Source organism: Phyllostomus discolor, chromosome 8 (assembly GCF_004126475.2).
Source record: "Phyllostomus discolor isolate MPI-MPIP mPhyDis1 chromosome 8, mPhyDis1.pri.v3, whole genome shotgun sequence".
NCBI lineage: Eukaryota > Metazoa > Chordata > Mammalia > Chiroptera > Phyllostomidae > Phyllostomus > Phyllostomus discolor.
This window is the reverse complement of record NC_040910.2, coordinates 46,058,826-46,078,080: the sequence shown is the minus strand read 5'-3', so window position 1 is coordinate 46,078,080 and position 19,255 is coordinate 46,058,826. Positions and strand designations below refer to the sequence as shown.

Genomic DNA, 19,255 nt, shown 5'->3' with positions numbered 1-19,255 from the left:
CTCTATGGGACATGCCATTGTTTACATTCCATTCCCTCTCATCAAAATGTACACATTTAAACAAACTTGGAACGTGTCATTGGTTTTCCCAGGTTGATGCAGGTGATCCTCAGGCCACACTGAAATTGCCACATTTTGAGCGGTTTCTCATTTGTCCCAGTAATTGTTGCTAATATCTTACCTATCTCCCACAGGCCTCGTGCTAGGGGCTGAGCTTTCTATAAAAATGTCTGAGATGCCCAGTGATCCAGTTGTGGAAGTCAGCCAAAGATGAAGGTGCTGCAAGCCTTTGACCCTTATCACTCAGTTTAGTCTAAGGCAGGTGGGGATCTTGAACCTAGGCTGTAACACTAATGGTTCTCCTTTAGTGAGCTGAGGACATTTAGTGACTTGTAATAATGCACTCCACGTTACATTTAATCTTCACCTTTCACATTCACCTTAACCATTTTACAGGAAAGAAAACCGATGCTTGGGGTCCTAAGAAATGTCCCTGGTTATTGCTTATTTCCTCCCCCACTCCCCGAATTACTTCCTGAGTCCTGTGCATCCCCATTTTCACAGCCTCCCTCAACATCTCTACTGCCAAAGCCAAGGACACAGGAGGCCAAATGGAGACCAAGGTTCACAAGAAACTGATCTTTACTCAACAAAGTTCTACACAAGTGGAATCTCACGCCACCTCGGCGCCAATCCCCAGCACAGCATGGTAACAAATGAACAGACCCTGGAGCCTGCAGGAGGAAGAAAATGAAGGGAAAGAAGGGACATGGGAACAGGCAGATCTGCGGATCGAAGCCAGTCAGGGTCCGCAGCCCTGGGCAGGAGAGAAGGTTGAGAAGCTACAACTTCATTGTGCAAAAACCAACCAAAAATAAATTAAAAATTAAATAGTTTTCTTTTTAAAAAAGAATGATGATGAACCAGACTCCCACTTCTCTGGAGGTGGTTGGAGCCCCACCCGCAAACTGGGTGGGGGAGTTTCCAAGCCCATCAGACAGCCAATCCATCCACACTCCCTAAGGCCCTGCAGAGGATTCTCCAAAGGACTGGAATTACCAGAAAATTAAATGGGTTTTTTTTCTTTTTTCTTTTTTTAATAAATGGCTTCCAGAGACCTGCTGGAGTTTCCAAGGTGGGAAGGGGGAATTAGCTGAATTTATGGAATGTGCACCAAGTGCCCCTTGGGATAGAGGCAGGGCCTGACCCTGTATGAGAAAAGACAGGGCTGTGATGGGGTGGGATCTAGGAACCCAGCAGGATGGACAGAGCAGGCCCCAGGATGCAGGAGTCCAGTCAAGCCCCCCAAAACCACAAAAGGGACCCCCAAAGAAGTAAAAAGCAGGGGAAGAGAAAAAAATAAAAGCTTAAGGAGGCTGCAGGGTCCAGCTTCATTTCAAGGCCAACTTGAAACCACACTCCCTCTGGTTCTAGGGGAGCCTCTCCCATTGTGACCACATCCCCAATCTAATGGGTTCTCAGGGCCACTGGGAGCAATGACGAACAGGAAGCCTCATGGCCTCAAGGTGGGGGAAACACCACCTTTCCACCAAGTTCTTGCTTTCCTTCTTGCTGGCAAAGCATGAGCCTTCACTGCATCAACACTAATTAAATGCCCCAGCCCTCATTTTAGAAACTCCGGCCTGGAACTTGAGCCAGGCTCTCAGAAGCAGAGAAATAGATTGCCCTTAAAATGGACGTGCTTATGGAGAGAGGGAGGAGGTATGTGTCAGCAGCTCTGGCCACCCACAGCTCTCTCTCAAAAAAAAAAAAAAAAAAAAAGGCCCCAGGCCAGTGTCTTCAAAAGTCACTGGAGCACAAGGGAGAAAGAGGACCTCTGGCCAGCCCCAGCCATTCCTGTGGTCTCCACTTTTCTGGCTGGGAAGGGACAAGGAGGGGACACACTGGCTGAGACTGCCAGAGAGCTGGCAGGAAGTGTGCAGAGCAGGTCCAAAGCGTGTGCGTGTTGATGGGACAGCCCCAAGGTGGCCTTCCTCTTACCCCACCCTGGGCTCCCGGAAGAGGACCCCAACCCACCCAGCCCTCCCCAGTCATCTCCAATTCCAGTAAAACAGCAGAAGCTCCTTAAACTCTAGATGCAGGTTACACGGAAGGCCTTATGGGTTAACTCAGGGGTTCACTAATTCTACTGTCTCCATGCAGTCAGGGAAATGGTGGGGCGGCTGGCCCAGCCTGGCTGGCAGCAGCGCCCGCACATGCGTATGGCCACGTGTACGTGAGTACACATCTTTACAGGGACCCCCCCTCCCCTCCTGCTTTCCCCCTGCTTCATCCTAAACCGGATTTAGTCGGCTGTGTTGATTCCTCCCTCCCACATGGCTGGCCCAAGTGGGCTGCCTGAGGTGACCCCACTTAGAGAAAGGGGCCCTTGTTGCCATGGAGTCCCACCCCCCCTCCCTTTCTGTAGGATGTGTGGAGGCCCACCCACCTGCCCACCGCGGGCTGGCCACACAGGCCAGGCATGGCAGGTAGATGACAGGGAAGGCATCTGGATTGTGGGTCCCACTCCACTCCTCCCTAACCCCCCTCGACCAGGGCACGGCAACTTCTGGACGCAGTTGTGTGCTCCCCAGCAACCCCTCCGCTGACGATTGCAGACAGAAACCTGCGGGAGAGAAGGGGTCAGGGCCCGTGCTTCCCCAGCCCAAGACAGTACCATACCCACTGTACATGCGGCCGTCCTCACCTGGCAGTTGCAATGCTCCTCTAGACCCCATAGAAGGCAGCCAACCTCTCTTGAGCAGTGGTGGGAACTGCTCCGAGAATGCTGCCAGTTCTCCTCCCCAACTTGATCTTTGAAGCCATGGAGAATCTTGGGGGGCGGGAGGGGCACCCAGAATAGAGCAAATGATCCTGGCCCCTTCCCACACAGGGTCTCTCAGCTGCTGCCTCCTGAGACTACATCAGGGTGAAGCAGGAGCTCACCTTATAAAACATGTCCCGAAGGTCATCCTTCGGGCTCACCCAGGAGGCTACAGCATCGCAGAAGAAAATAAAGTCCTGAAATGTGACGAATCCCGTGTGAGGGGGCGGCCCGAGCCAGCCCCAGTGCCTTCCTCAGAGCCCAGCCGCCCCAACCTGCACGACGGCCCCAGGGTTGACGCCTATCATCATGCAGATGCCTCTGAAGGCTGAGTCCTTCTCCTCATTGTCCTGATGTTCCTGAGGGACGTGCACCTGTGGGAAGGTGAGCAGCAGGGAATCAGCTGGCAGGGCTGGGGCAGGGGGGGGGGGGGCATCCATTGGGAACAGGGGGCAGTGGGGCTGAGTGGGGTGGGCCATGTGTCTGCGGGGCATGGAGGGAAGCAGGGGGATCAGTGGGTAATGGGGCTGGGACGTGCTGCCACAGTGGGCAGGCTGGGGCGGGCAAGGCAAGGGCATGGGTTGGACCTGTCCCACCCGCTCTGCTGCCCAGCCCACCACACAGGAGGCCCCACACAGGTGAACACACACCAGGTCGGATGAACTGCTGCAGCATGGGTGCCACCTCCTGTGGGCACACGTAGCCTAGGCGTGCCGATGGTGATGGCTGGAATGGCAGAGGGACTCGTCAGGCGACCTGCAACCCCGAGTGGCCCCCGGACGGTACGTGGCGAGGCCTCTGGCACCAGGCACCAGCCCTGTCCCACGGGCCCCAAGGGAATAGCTCCTGCCAGGCACCGGGGCCCAGAAGCTTGGCCTAGACTGGGTCTTCCTCTGGAGGCCAGCATTTTTCTTGCCTCTCCTCCCAGAACCACTGCCAGGTCCTTCCAGATACCTTCCCTGGTTCATTCCCAAAGCACTTAACTACCCTCTCAGCCAAGAAGCCCACCTCTGGGAGGTGAGCAAGGGGGCAGCAGCAGCCCAGACCTGGTGCCCACCTGTGTTTTCCAGCAGCGTCTTGGGTGTGTTGGGCCGGTTAATGATCTCCACCAGGTTGTTGAGGACCATCTGCACATAGGGCTGCATCTCTGCCCCTGTGGGATCAGAGAGTCAACTGCACACAGCCCGTGCCACCCACACCACCCATCCAGTTACATCTAGACTCTGGCCGACTGCATCCAGTGAGGGAGCGAAAAACCTTCTTCAGTTGGTCTCCAGGCCAGGACCCATGGCCAACTGGAGACAGACCCATACCCTCCAAACAGCAGAAGCTTCCCTGGAGTCACCCCTGAACACTGAGGTAAGGCCAGATGGCCCAGTTTCCTTGGGAGAAGGAGAAGCTGCCAAAGTTTCCCCACCAATCCCAGTGGGAACCTTTCAGCCAACTGTGTTCAGGGTGGGAAGGTGGCAAACAGTCCAATCAGAAACAGGCCTCCTGGCCTGCCTCTTTGCAGAAGCCAATCACAGATTGCCTTTTAGCCACTTGGTCAATCTCTGATGAAAATACTCAGTTTCCTCTTACCCCTGGCCCATGGGAGCCTTCCTCAAGGAGCACTGGCACCCTCTTGAGGAAGCCTGTCGCTCAGAGCCAGGCTCCTCTCCCTAGGCCAGAAATAGGCCCACAGGAAGGGGCAGGGCCTGCCCACCTGCAGGGCACTCACCCATCTGCATGCAGATCTCGCCTATGGCCCAGTGGGCATTGTTGCAGACAGAGATGAACTCAGGGTTCAAGTTGGTGCCCAGGAATGGGCATGAACTCAGCTGGTGGGAGAAGAAAGAGAGATGCTGAGCAGGAGGACCTGCCAGGGTAAGCTCCCTGCCCTGACCGGGCACGCCCCGTCAGACAGTACGAATACGTCCCAGTTCGGTCACAGTCTTCCCTGGTCAATTTGTTCATCACTTGAGGCCAGAGCTAGGGTTATGAGGTAAGGACAAGATGGTGTCATACCAATGCAGGGCTTGACGTGGATGAAGCAGGCTTTGGTGAGGTTCTCCCAGGAGGGCAAAGGAGCTCTGCCGGACCTCAGGCATCGAGTCCTGGGAGTCAGAGCAGGGTAAGCATGGCAGGGCTCCCCTCCCGCAACAAGCCAAGACCTCAATAATCCCTTAGTTCAGGGCAGCTAGGGGAGCACGTCAGTTCTGGGGCATAGCCTGACCCTTCTACTTCTCAGCACTGATGGCTGCAGACCTCTATGTACTCAGGACTCGGGCCATGAGAACGAGTGCCTGGCTCAGGACACAGCTACAGCTGGGGGAGGCCACATGTAAACTGCTGGCCCTCCTGATACATAGGTCGGGGGGTAATGTTGGAGGAGCTGTGCTTTCCATTTCCTACCTCTAAATTTCTACATTGTTGGCTTGAAAAATGAGGCTTTTACTCATGTCCTATTTGAATCCCCTTTTAAATAATTACAGGGTTGTTTTTTTTATAGGCCCCCTTTCCTGGCCCTGACCCCTCCCCCAGGGTGGCCCATACAGGCTGTCATCACTGAGAGAGGCCTTCGAAGGGTGCCCACCCACCTGCATGCACTGGAAGAGCAGTGTCATGATGTTGCTGCGGGCCACCAGCTGCTCCACATGGCCACCCAGGCCCTCGGCCAGGCCGCTGAGCAGGTCTAACGCCACGATCATGAAGTCCTTGTCGGGGGCCTCATACTGCTCAGGGTGCTGGGTGTACATCTGGGCACAGTTGGGGTGGGCGGGAGGGTGAGGGCGGCAGACCAGGGCTGGGGCAGCAGCAGAGGGGTGGGCAGGTGCTCACCATGGCCTGGGCCAGTGTCTTCTGCACCAGTGTGACGCAGCGCTGGTAGACAGGCTCACAGTAGGGCAGGAAGCCGCTCTGCAGGGCAGTGGCCACGGATGACAGACACTGGTGGGAGGAAGGCAGGAGAGGCGAATTTAGGTGGAGTGGGGCATGGTGCAACTGGGAGCCTGGAGTCACCCACCTCTAACAAAGGGAAGAGGTCCTTGTCTTCATCCTTGAGTTCGTTCCACTTCTGGATGAGCGGGGGCATCAGCTTCTGGATGTATTCCTGCAAGGGGAACAAGAAGTGGGACTTTCTGGGTAGAGGTAGCGGCCTGAGAACTAGCAAGGCCATCCATCGCCCATCGCCTGAGCAATAAAGCCTGGGCTCCTCCTTGTGGCTCATGGGGCCTGCAAGGCCTCACCATCCGTCAGACCTCCAAGTTCTTCTGACCCATCCCAAGCCCCACCCTATCCACCCCTGCCCCTTCAGAAGCCTGGATCAGCATCCTAGTTCCCACAGCCCCCTGAGCTCCCCCAGCACAGCACTTACCACACTGTCTCATAACTGTCTGTCTCCCCCACTAGACTGGGAGCAGGGCGAGGGCAGGGGCCCGGAGTTGTCTGCCTGTTGAGGTCATGGCCATGGCCCTGGCGTGCAACACAGGGTCGCCGCCAGGTCACTGGATGCCAGAGGGGAGCAGAGAATTAGGAAGAGGGAGCTGCAGTGGGGTCTCACCGGCTGGTTGAGGTGGTGGCCCACAGAATCAGCCAGGGTGCCAATGGCATCATAGAGGATGAGTAGGTTCTTGTGCTGGTACTTGCCAAAAGCAAACACAAGAGTATCCAGGATATAGCTGAGGTAGGGCACCAGCTCCGTGCAGGCCTCTTCCTCCAGGGTGGCGAAGGCACTGGAAGGTGGGAAAGGGCTCAGTGGGCACCTAGAGGTGAGGGCTGGGCCATGGGCATGTAGAGACAGGAGGGGGCACTCGGGATCAGCCAGTACGAATACAATAGGAATCAGCGGATGTCAGGGGTAATGAGTGTCATCACTTCCCGAAGGGCAGCCAGAGGCACAGGGGGTGAGGACTGTGGGGCCAGGGGTCAGAAATCACCTGCAGGCTGCCTCCTGCACCCTCTTGTTGCCATCCAGAATGCGCTTCAGCAATTCTGTCATCAGAGGCTTGAGGTGCATGTCTGGCGGCTGGCTGACCACCAGTGGGCATAGCGGCTCAGTGTCCAGCAGGCGATAGAGCGAACCAGGGCCTTCTTGTCCGACAGGCACTGGATGAGGTGCGGGATCAGCTCAGGAAGGTAGGGCACCATGCCCTGCATGCAGCCTGCAAGGACGGCAGGGGGCAAACCTGAGCCCAGCTGAGCACGGCCACACTCACCCTTTAGAGATCAGCAGAACCTGACAGATGGGGAAACTGAGGCTCAGAGATTGAATAACTGGCTCAGTCCAGAGGCCAGTGAAAGGTAGGGTCAGGAGGGAAAGCAAACCATCAGCTCTACCCCAACACAGTCACTCATTAACCCACAGATGATCCGAGCTACACAATGACTGGGCTTTGTGGACAGCGGTGACCCCAATGGGTAGGAAGTCCTTTACTTTTAAAACCTTTTTTTGGACTTTTCTAATTTCTATTTTTCATCATCTTTTTAAAGGAGAACCACGAGCCCTGGCTGGGTAACTGAGGTGGATGGAGTATCGTCTCAACGCTCCAAGGTTGTGGGTTGACCCCCGATCAGGACATGTACAAGGATCAACCCATGAATTCATAAATAGGTGGAACAACAAACCGATGTTTCTCAAATCAATGAATAAAAATTCTTGAAAAGAAAAAAGAATCATGAGCATGTTTTTCAATTAGAGAGCACAGATAATAGTACGACCCCTATTAAATGACCTGTTTTTATAGATTTAGAGTCAGTTCTTCTAGGTCTTTTCCTGTGAGTACGTAGAACAACTAATGCAGTCTACCGACACATGTACATGCAGTAACATAAGCTATATTACTTACTTTGTGAGAAAAGCCCTCAATTTTTTAAAAATGTATTTTGATTATGCTATTACAGGTGTCCCAACTTTTTCCCCCCTTTGTCCCTCTCCACCAGTACCCCCAGCAATCCCCCACTTAGTTTATGTCCATGGCTCATGCATTTAAGTTCTTCGGCTTCTCCATTCCCCTGTTTATTTGTGCTGCTAAATCCCTGTACCCTTCCCCCTTTCCCTTCCCAACTGATAACCCCCCAAGTGATCTCCCCATCTAGGATTCTGTTCCTGTTCTGCTGGTTTGCTTAGTTTTTCAGATTAAGTTGTTGATAGTTGTGAATTTATTGCCATTCTAATGTTCTTTTTGACCTCTTCTTTCTACAGATTTTAGAGAGAGGGGAAAGCAGGGAGAGAAGGAAACATCAATTGTGTGGTTGCCTCTTGTGCTACTGGGGACCTGGCCCACAACCCAGGCATGTGCCCTGACGGGAATCAAACTGACGACCCGTTGGTTGCAGGCTGGCACTCAATCCACTGATCCACACAAGCCAAGGCTTTATCTTTTTCTTATATAATTCCCTTTAGCATTTCATATAATAATGGCTTGGTGATGAACTCCTTTAGCTTACCTTGTCTGAGAAGTGTTTTATTTGCCCTTCCATTCTAAATGATAGCTTTGCTGGACAAAGTAACCTAGGTTGTAGTCCCTTCTAGCCTGCAGTTTCTTTGAGAAATCAGCTGACAGTCTTATGGGAACTCCTTTGTAGGTGCTTCTTTCTTGCGTTTTTAAAGATTCTTTAACCTTTGGCATTTTAATTGTGGTGTCTTGATGTGTCCCTCTTTGGGTCTATCTTATTTGGGACTCTGCACTTCCTAGACTTGTATGTCTATTTCCTTCACCAAATTAGGGAAGCTTTTCATTTTTTTTAACTTGTTTTCAATTTCCTGCTCTTCCTCTTCTCCTTCTGGCACCCCTATGATTGGATATTAGTATGTTTAAAAATGGCCCTAAGCCTATTCTGTTTTGTTTTTTTTTATTTTTTCTTTCTGTGTTCTGATTGAATGTTTTTTCCTCCCTTGCATTCCAAATCGTTGATTTGATTCTCGGCTTCATCCTCTCACTGTTGGCTCCTGTAGATTTTACTTCACTTAATTGCAACCTTCATTTCTGCCTGGGTCTGCTTTTATGGCATTGAAGTACCCAGGGAATTCCTGTAGCATCCTGATAACCTGTGTTTTGAAATCTGCAACTGATAGGTTGCTTATCTCCATTTCATTTAGTCCTTTTTCTGGAGTTTTGTTCTGTTCTTTCATTTGGGCCATATTCTGTCTCCCTCATTTAGCAGCCTCCTTGTGTTTGTTTCTATGCATTAGGTAAAACTGCTTGACTTCTGATAGCATACCTATTAAGTTGTATGGAGTGGAGCCTTAGGGTGATTGCCAGGGCAGGGCAACCTGTATCACCACTCTGTTGCTATGTGGGGGAGGGCTGCAGAGGGGACAATGTCACTGCCTGGCCTCAGGACTTCTGCCAGGAGTAATCTAGCCTCCCCACTCACACACCCACATTCTTCCTATTGCCCTTCCTATTGCCCTTCCTGGTGCCCTTCAAACTGTTAAGCTGGTGCTGAATCCCAGAAGGGGTGGGTCTGCGTGAGTCCTAGGTCCGTTGTGGGCCCTTTAAGAGGACACAGTTTCTTCACTGCCCCAACCCCACTGGTTTTTACAGCCAAAAGTTATGGAGATTTATCTTCCTGGCACTTGGACCCTGGGCTGGGTAGTCTGGACTGTGACTGGGATCCCTCGCTCCCAAGGTATCCCTCCCATTTTTTTAACCTACTGCACGTGGATATGAAACCACCCACTCCCATCTCCGTGCCTCTCCATGCGACTCAGTGTCTCTGTGTCTCCACTCCTCCTACCATCTAGGTAAACGTGGCTTCTTTAGATCCTTGGTTGTCAGACTTCTACACAGTTCAATTTTCTGACAATTCTGAGTGATATTTGTTTTTGTAGTGCAGCTGTTATTTTTTGCTATAGTTGTACATGGAAGCAAGGAATTACCTATTCCTCCATCTGGACCAAAAATCTCTCTCTCCTTGGGTAATTCTGAAAGCTCTCCAGGGTGAAGGCTTCTGAACTTTTAGGACAGGTCTATATGCTGAGGCAGTCACAAGTGATGCCCACAATAGACTCACAAAGCCCTCTCTGGTCATCCAAGCCATACACTCCATTAGTACAAAGGGTGCTCAAAAGCCAGGCCAGTAACAGCACACCATGTGAATTTAAAGAAGTACTACCACTGCACACTTATTCTAGCAGGCCAACCCTGCAGCCAGGGAGCAGGTCTGAGGCCCAGCGGCACCCTGGATAAATGGGGAGGTGATGTCCATCCCTCTGTACCTCAGCTTCCCCATCTATGAATCCAACGCTCGTCAAATGGCACAAGCCCCTAGGACCAGCTGCCTGCCACGGGACATGCACTGAAAAAGTGACTATTACTGCTGTTATAGTTATAATTTTGCTTATAACCTCACAGAACTTGCCTGTCCTGAGAACTGAGAGAATGTGCATTTCAGGATTTGAGGTTCCTTTCAGGATCACAGGTTGAGAGGAAGACTGAAATCCCACAGCTATCTGAAGGGGCTGAGAAGGACTTTATAGAAAACAGGGATGATATGGCCCCTCACCACAGGCCAGTCCCACTTGGGCCAGACCCAGTCACATGCCAGGACAGGCCGTCAGAAGTCACACATAGCCAGGACAGCAGGGCACTCACCCTCAGCAATGGCACCAGCACCAGAATGCCTGACTCCTTGACTACCCACTCGGGTGGAAGAGGAGGCCCTTGAGCAGGGGAAGAGGTGGGGCAGTAGTTCTTCCAGGAAGACGTTAGCCAAACGTCCAGTGCAGCCGCTGAACACTTCCCTGAAGCCAGAAGGGAAATTGGGGGCAGGCTCAGAAGCCCATCAGGCAGGGCTTCCTCAACCGTACCCCCAGACCAGAGATCATGATTAGGATCTTTGTGATCTGCTCCAATTAGGCTTCTCATCATCTCCAAGAGGGAACCCAGGGCTTCTACCCAACACCAACCCCAGCCCAAGCCACGTACTTAGATTCCAGTCGGACAAAGCATCGTCATCATCATCATCCTCTGCATCCTCAGAGCTGTCAGGCCTCTCAGCCTCATGGGGCAATGTCACTGTGCGTGACTTGTGAAAGCGTGGCTTAATGTCCTGTTCACTGTCAGGGACTGCCTCATCCTCTTCCACATCCCCCTGTGGGCCAGGCAGGACCCACTGAGCACCACGAGGGCCCCAGCCCCTACACCCCCACCCTCACCCCACCTTACTGGACCCAGTATTGAACCTGCTGACCTTGAGCAGATAATGTCAATTTTCCGAGTACTTCATCCCATTCACCAGGATGGGGATCAACCTGTTGGGAAAGAGGCTATTCATTGGGAACAGGGCCCCCTGGGGGCTAAATGTCTGAGTGAGAGGGAAGCGAAGTACAGAGGGGAGAGTCAGGGGCCAACTGTACATCACACACTGATTCTGCTGGCCCCACATCCATTAATCTCCCTTAGTGGTAGCTACCCCAACCCGGGTCTCAGCCACTGTGACAGGGACAGAGCGGACATCACTCCTGGCTCCACAGGAAGCTCTTGACCCAGACCTGGCCACTCCAGGAAATCCAAACCTCTGGAATACACTGGAAGCTTAGAACAGGGCCTGATCCCTAGAATGCAATAAGGCAGGCACATATGGCTCAGTCACTAGGCACTTGCCTGGGATGGAGTGAGGTTAGGGGAATAAACATATAGGGCAGCCAGCCCCCTCAGCTGGTGCCATGGACCCTGGGATAAGAAATTTGATTAGAGTCTTCACTGATTTGGGGATAGGTGAGTGATCCAAGTTGTCCCTAGGACTTTTACTGGAGATACTGGGCAGGAAAATTATTTTGCAGAGGTTCGTAAGTTGTAAAGTATAGAAGACCCCAGCACAACCGTGAAGGAAGGCCATGCCTGAGAACAAAACCAATGCAGATGAAGTAAATCTGAGACTAGACAGTTGCCTTTCACATCCTTTCAGCACCTAGATCCAGCTATGCCTGAAGCCTCTCTTGACTTCTCATTTATTCCACCTATAACTTACCTAATTTTTAAGCCATTAAAACTACATTCAGCCCTGGCTGTGTGGCTCAGTGGATTGAGCACCAGCCTCGGAACCAAAAGGTCTCTGATTCGATTCCCAGTCAGGGCACATGCCTGGGTTGGAGGAAAGGTTCCCAGTGCGGGGCGTGTAAGGGACAACCACACATTGATGTTTCTCTCCCTTTCTTTCTTCCTTTCTCCTTTCCCCTCTCTAAAAATGAATAAGTAAAATCTTTAAAGAAACCATTCCTATCACTTGCAAAATGTATGCTGCCATAGGAAGCAAATTGAGAAAAAGAAGTGGAGCCTGGGGTGGGACAGTGAACACGAGAAGCACTCACTGGACCAGGTGGGAGGCCAGGACGTCCTTGCAGATGGGCTGCTCAGCCAGCGTCAGCCAGAACTCACAGGCCTCAAGGGCAACATTCTCATCATGGTCCTGGGTCCTCTGTAGCATGTACTGGGATAGGTGAAAGAAAAGCTGAAGGCTTCCTCTGTGCCCCCAGCCCCGGAGCACCCTCCCCCAGGCAGGGTTAGGTATGCACACCTGGATAATGCTATGCATGTGGGGGATGAGCCTGTCGATTCGTACTTCCAGCAGCATCACCAGGGCACGGCACACATTCTTCCGCACCTCGGGGTCATCATCCACGGCCAGGGCAAACAGGTGCTGCAGGGAAGGCAGGATCAGCCACAGTGGGGACCTCTGTTCCTCACCATGCTCACCCCCAATCTGGAGGCCTACCTCAATGAAAGTGTCAATATTGTCCATCAGCGCCTGAGCCCGGTCCATGATGAACTGGTTCACGCAGGCAATAGCATGGGACCTGGCAGGGAGTGGGCATGTGGGTCACCCCACCCTGCCCTCCCCAGGCGCCCTGCAGACCCCTGGGGAGGTGCACCCACCGGATCTTGGGGCTGCAGTGCTTGAAGAACTGCAAGAACTTGGGGATCATGATGTTGAGGGGTCTGTTGAGGGCGTCACTGTCCAGGAGCTCAGATGAGTCTTCACAGATCTTCTGCAGGGCTCCAAAGGCTCCCTGAGTGGGGAGGAGCATACATGGGTGTGGGTCCAGATCCAGCCCCAGCTCCCACCTAGGTAGCCCCTGGCTTGCCACCTACCTCACATGTGTTGTAATCCTCTGAGTTGAGCAGGTTGCACAGCTGGGGCAGCAGCTCAGGCCACATCTGCAGCTCACCCTTGGAAGCGATGGTGGTGATGAGAATGCCTGGGTGGCCAGGAAAGGACGCGTCCTCAGGCTGGGCGCAGGTGGGCTTGCTCAGCACCCCAGTGCTCCCTGCCACACTCGGGATGCTCCCAGCATAAGCCCTCTACACCCCTTCTGAGATCCTCTGAGCCTTACTGTCAGTCTGTTCCAGACTCCAGAATGCAGCACAGAACTAAATACAAAGTCTCTGCTGTGAGGTTAACATAAACCCACAAAAGGCCTGGGAGGCTATATGCCAAGAGCTAAAGAGGGAAATAAAGCAAAAGAGATGGCTAGCAACAGCTGAGATGAGAGTAGCAACTTAAAATTGGATGTCCATAGCCTCCTCCAGGAGACATCTTGCTATCTGAGCAAAGACCTGAAAGAGGTGAGGGAGAAGTCATCCAGGTCTCTGGGGAAAGAGCATCCCAGGCAGAGGGAATGGCAGGTGCAAAGGCCTGGGGACAGGGCGGGCCTGGAGAGTTTACAGGTGGGTAAGGAGCCAGTGGGCAGAGTGGGAGGAAGTGAGGGTGGGGAGGGGGCAGCGGGAAGGTTCTGCAGGGTCACATGGCGTCTTGAGAGCTTGTACTGCTCACTAGAAACCCATACAACCTGCAGTAGGTATCTAAAGCATGAGGGCAGGATAAGTGTCTGGCAGTTGAGCTAAATGTGGGTGATGTCAGCAAAGAGATAATATTTAAAGCCAGAAGGTGGCAGTCTTTCCTAAGGGAAGAAGCTGCCAGTGCCAACATTCCAGAGGACCCAGACTCACAGGTCTGCTAGGAAAGGTGCTCCCTGAGGTAGACTGTGAAGACAGTCCCAGGCTCCTCTCTGTCTGTGTGATGTTAGCCACATTACCCAACCTCTTTGTGCCTCGATGGGGACAAAGACCACAGGCCTAGTAGGGCTACTGGGAAACTTCAGTGACCTTAAGTCAAGTACTAGAGCAGAACCTGACAGTAGGAGGGAGCTTAATAAGTCCAGGTCTTTCTGCTGGCATCAGAGGGGGGTACTGTCAGGGTTGAGGGTCTCTTTTAACAGAAGCAGCAGGCCCCAAGATATCTATCTCAAATCTAACACTATTTTTCTGTCTTTACTGCATTTTAAGACTACCTTCCCTTCAGGGCAAGCACATTTGTCTTTCATTTAAAACAGTTACATACAACATCCTTATAAAAGCAAGTGTTAAAAGTTAACAAAGATTTTAAAGAAAAAAACGTAAGTCATTATATGTCAACTAACCTCTCTGGAAAGGGAGGTTAAACTGGAAAATGGTAACAGTAGAGTTGGTGTTTATCAGCAGTGAAAAGGCTTAAGATAAACTGCTGGGAAATTCTAGTCATCCTTGTGTTAACTACCTCAGGCAGCCTTCCAGGAATCAGGAAGGCTCCAAGGCAAAGCTACCTCATTAAGGACACCCAGTTCCACAAGAGCAGGGAGCTGATTTTATACCTGCTGCCTTCTCAGGATCTAAACATAAAACTCAGGACATTGAGTAACTGCCTCAGAAACAAGAACAAAGGTTTCAGGAGGGAGTGGTTCAGAGCATGGACCTGCACTGGTCACTTCTGAGCTCAGCCACTTACAAGGCAATCCCTTGACCCTTCTGTGCCTCAGTTTCCTCATCTGCAAAATGGCGACAATAATAGTTCTATTATCCACAGTGAATCAATACCCTTAACATTCTGAGTGCTTCTTGGCTGAGAGTGAGAGCACAGGATGTTCATCACAGGCTGACTCCCACTGCCCCCCCCCCCTTACCTATGGTGGCTCGGATGAGTGAGGAGGCATCGCCGATGTTGTTGAGACACTCTTGTTTGATGAAGTCAGCCACAGGTGGTGGAAAGCTCTGATAATGTGCCTTCACGTGTTCTTAAGGATGAGACCACTGAGAGAGCGAGTCGGCTCATCTGCAGGAAGAGGGCTGAGGCTCAGGACTACAGGAGAGAGAACAGGGTCTAGCCTGCATGGAGGGCATCAAGGGTATCATACCTTCTGACTTGAGTCTGGTCAGGACGAAGATCAGATAGTTGTTGAAGTCAGGAAACTGGTTCAGTTGTTTGAGTTTCTGCCAGGTTGTTAAGGGACTTGGGAGACAAGGGCCTTCCCCAGGTGGAGCCACCTTACTGCCATGTAGCTAATAGTACCTCTGACCTCTGGGACCAGGTAGCAAGCTCCTGGGACTCCACTTGTCAATACCCATGCCCAGAACAATGCAACTTTTCAGGCACGTCAAATTCATCCAGGATGTGGGGAAGCATGCCTGAGCTCCCCACCACCCCTGAAGATCTGGCCAGAGCAGAAGAGAGTTAGCAGGTCCATGTTTTCAAGTGAAACTTGTCAGTGCTCGAAATATTTTTAAAGTTTAACTTATAGTATTTTAAACAACCAATTGAAACAAAAATCTTAACAATGAACCTAAACCAAAGCTGAGTCCCAACTAAAGGTGTCATTCCTCCCCTGCCCCACAGTCATATTTCTTCTGGGAATGGGGCCCCAAAATTCTAATCCTTAACTCTCTGCCAAGGCCAGCTCCTAACCACAGCAGTCTTGGGGGGTAGGGGGTGGGCCCTATCCTCTGTGGCCTTTAGGGGATGTAGATGTCCGCCCCTTCCCCCAGGCCCAAAAGGAAGGATACATCCTGCACGATACGCTGAGTGGCTGTATTGGGTGACTGCGAGTCTTTGAGCAGCTGTAGGACCTGCTGCAGGCCCTGCTCATCTGGCTGCCAGTCCATGGCACAAGGCGAGCTGCAGGGGTAGGGGCCAGGGTCAGGGGAAGTGGAATGCAGGGACTGCTCTCAGCGGGTAGGCAGAGGCCACCAATCCAGCCAACCCAAGTGAGGGGTCCCCGCCAGCTGCACCATTCACGGCACACGCAGTCACGGGGTCCTGTGGGCTCGGGAGCATGGGCGGGGTGCTGTGAAAGAGAGGCATAGGAGGCCGTGGCCGGGCCTTCTTCCCAGGGCAGCCCCTGCATCTACTCCAGGCTGCAGGCCCTAAGGCTTCCGCGTCCCTCACAAGCCGCTAGGAGAGGGCCCAGCCATTTCATCCAAGTGCCCTGCCCCAGGCCTCGATAACGCTCCGGTCCCGTGGTCTCCCGGGTGCAGGTACGGTCCCTAAGGATCTACCTTCTTCCGAAATCCAGCCCTCAAGCTCCCCCACATCCCTGACGCCTCCTCTGCTCCAGTCTAGTCTCTGAGCCTCCACAGCTGCACCTGATCCCTGCCGCTTCCTGGCATCCGGACCGCCAAGCTCAGCCGGATGCCAGACTTCCCCCATTCTGGCCTAGCCAGACCCCGTTCAGCGATTCCCTTTCATCAGGCCAGAAGACTGGTCCGCTTTGCCTCTCCGAAGGAGAGCCGGTCAAGTGTGCCCACTCCGCGACAAGAGCCCCCTTGACAAGCCCCCGTCCCTTTCCCCAATCAGGTCTGCCCAAGCCTCCTCCATTCCCGCCCTCCGCCCCAAGTCAGCATTATCTCCTGCTGACGGATCTCTGCTTCTTCCCCAATGAAGTTTGGCCAAGCCCCACCACCTCCACGAGCTAGCAACCTTCATCGGATCTCTGCGGCTTTCGCCAATTAAGCATGGCCCCGAGCACTCTCCCCTTCCAGCACACCTCCCAACGGATCCCAGAGACGCCTTATAGTCGGACCCAGCAAAGCCCTCCAGGCCGAAGTCTCCCTAACAGAGCCAAGCAAAACCCCCCAACTTTTCAGTGAGCCCCCCCCAAACAGCCTACCCCCCTCCCCCCACACACACACCCGATTCCTGCGACGTCTCCCAATTACATCCCCTCCAGCCCGACCCCAGGCGCCCCACTGGCCGGGTTCTCACGACACCAGGATCTCGCCGAGCTCCGAGGCCCCACCCCCTAAGCCCGGCTCCGTTTCCCCCAGCCCCCACCCTCTGCCCATTCTAGCTGCCTGGAGAATCGGGCCCAACCGGGTTCTCGGCCTTTCCGGGTCAGGAGCCGCCCTAATGCCCGGGCCGCACGCTGCACAGGTACGGACCTTGGCGGGGTTCAACGCAAACCGGAACCGAGATGACCTGGTTGTGCGTAAGGCCCACTTACCGGGCTGGAGAGAGCAGCGGCAGCGCCTTGTGCTGCGCCTTCTCGTGAGACTCGAGCGGAAGGAGGGAGCCAAAGCGAGGGAATTAAAAAAAAAAAAAAGAAAAAAGAAAAAAAAAAAAAGAAAAGAAAAAACGCACCCGTATTTGAGCCACGGCGGCTCCCGTACACCGTTCAAATTGGCCTAGCAGAGCCAATTGGAAGAAGGAGCCTTCACACGTGGCCTGCCACCGGGGAGACCCAGGCCCCGCCGTGGTTGGATCACGTGGCCAGGAGTTAGCGTGTGTCTCTCTCTCTCTCTCTCTCTCTCTGTCTCTCTCTCTCTCTCTCTCTCTCTCTTCGCGCTCTCTCGGCCTCTCTGGCCGGTCGATCCTCCTAGCGTCTCGTTTTTCTCAGAGGCTCTCACGCGGAAGCTCTTTGCTGGGAGCTGAATTCGGTGGCGCGTGGGGACTTTTGAGGTGTCATAAACACCGGAACCTCTCACCCAGAGATAGCTGCGCGTTTGTCACCCCCTCCTCTAAGCATTGAACTGTGCCTCCTTCTCCGCACCCAGAGGATACTCTGTAGGAGGACAGTCTGTGTTCAAGGAAGGAGTGGAGGGGACAGCCTGGAGTGGACTTTATACCCGAGACACACACACAAAAAAGCCAGACAAAAGGAATGCTTGAGACAGGCTGGCTTTCTACAGAAACCTGCTACATTTTAGGTTACATATTTTCCAGTACTGTTTAACAATTTTTACAAGGATTTGAAAAAACTCACAAGAATATAAAAATATTAATTAACTAATAAAATAAACGCCGGATCAAAACGACCTAATCCCTTTCCCCACCTGAGGCTGAATAAAGCGGGACAGCCCAGGAAATTTAGGCAGGGGCCGGTCACGAAGGAAGACATTTTTGTGACCTTTGCACCGTCGGAGGACATAGGGACATAGTGGGGCCCTCTTCCCCTTAAGAGCAGGGTGGGGCTGGAGACCCTGGAAGACCAGTTTTCCCTCCTGCCACTGACAGCCTTAGTTTCCCCACCTGTCAAATAGGTATAAAAATAGTAGTTTGCTGGATTAGAGGTAAGTTAAGCATCACCAAAATTGTTTCATAACATGGCATCTACCGGGAGGGGTCCAAGGCCATCCTTTCACTATAGTCAGTCCCTTCCTAAACCAATATTTACTGAATTTAATCAACTAATGCTCTAATCCCAAAGAACAATCCAGCCCTGCCCTGAGAAACTTTTTGGCTTTGAGAGAGGCACAAGGTCAATTTTTGCCCCCATGGAGGAAGGAGATCGGTTTCTCAGTCCACTTCCCTTTGGCAAAGTCAGTCCCAGCTCTGTTCGTCCATAAAATACAGGAACCTAAGACATCTCTCGCGGAGCACTGTTTTTGGGAAAGGTCCACTGACACCTAGCCCCAGCCTGACAGTCGGATTCCGGGGATTCCCACCTCAGCTGGCTAGGCTGGACAAACATTGGACCTGAGACACGTGCCCAGAGCCGCTGCCTACGCCTGCGCAACGGCCTTCAGTAGCGCTGGAACTTGCCTGAACTACAAATTCCCTCCAGCCTGGCGCGCGGGCTTAGGGGCTCAAAACCCAGGTATCTGGAGAGCCCTGAAGGTGGGCGTAGAGCAATTAGGCTGAGCGGCTGACACTAGGTTTGGAGGTTTCCGGAGAGCGTAGGACAGGTAGTTTTCTGCTTAGGGCGGGGGGCTACCCCATATAAGGGTTAGAGACGCAGGAAAGAATTTATGAAGGTTCACCTCCTTTTTTAACACGCAGTTTCTAGGGACTCTGTGCAAACCTCCAGGGAAGCGTGCATGGAGGTGGAATAATGTGGCCCCTGCTGCCTGTATGGCCCACAGTATTGGGACTGATGGAAGTCTTCTCTCCAGCCCGTGTGTTGACGGGCAACCCCCACCCCCCCCCCCATTTCTTAAGCACCTACCGCCAGTCAGGAGATTTCCCATTGTAATTCTCTGAACAGCCATGTACACAACAAACTTACTTCATGTAGAAGCTCTCAGGGCAAATGAAACTCAAGGAGCTGATGCCCAACCATGAATCTGAGATAGGAGGCAAACGCTTATCACTTTACCTCCCTGCCTGAGCATGTTACCACACTGCACCCGTGTTTAAAGGTGATGAGTCTTTACATTCTGGAGGTTTTCTTCACTCTCTGAAGGTTTGGGGATCTCAACA

At 52.8% G+C, this 19,255-nt stretch overlaps 1 protein-coding gene and 1 non-coding gene across 2 annotated transcripts; both read right to left on the bottom strand.

Annotated features, from left to right (window-relative positions):
• Positions 1-624: 624 nt before the first annotated feature.
• Positions 625-17,314, bottom strand: TNPO2 (transportin 2). Its single transcript, XM_028521329.2, is given in 35 exon segments — positions 625-2,626; positions 2,734-2,788; positions 2,791-2,833; positions 2,947-3,021; positions 3,100-3,176; positions 3,179-3,198; positions 3,471-3,535; positions 3,537-3,550; positions 3,882-3,977; positions 4,545-4,626; positions 4,628-4,644; positions 4,832-4,871; positions 4,873-4,920; positions 5,404-5,562; positions 5,645-5,752; positions 5,829-5,915; positions 6,366-6,537; positions 6,742-6,841; positions 6,844-7,021; positions 10,402-10,451; positions 10,454-10,486; positions 10,489-10,524; positions 10,527-10,550; positions 10,735-10,900; positions 11,000-11,060; positions 12,120-12,238; positions 12,326-12,448; positions 12,524-12,605; positions 12,685-12,818; positions 12,901-13,007; positions 14,748-14,855; positions 14,858-14,896; positions 14,979-15,054; positions 15,625-15,905; positions 17,061-17,314. Coding segments are annotated over 34 exon segments (2,781 nt in total). The 5' UTR covers positions 15,724-15,905; positions 17,061-17,314; the 3' UTR covers positions 625-2,538.
• LOC114504437 lies at positions 6,617-6,685 on the bottom strand. Its single transcript, XR_003685206.1, has one exon. It is a non-coding gene; the product is annotated as a small nucleolar RNA SNORD41 (small nucleolar RNA).
• Positions 17,315-19,255: the final 1,941 nt, after the last annotated feature.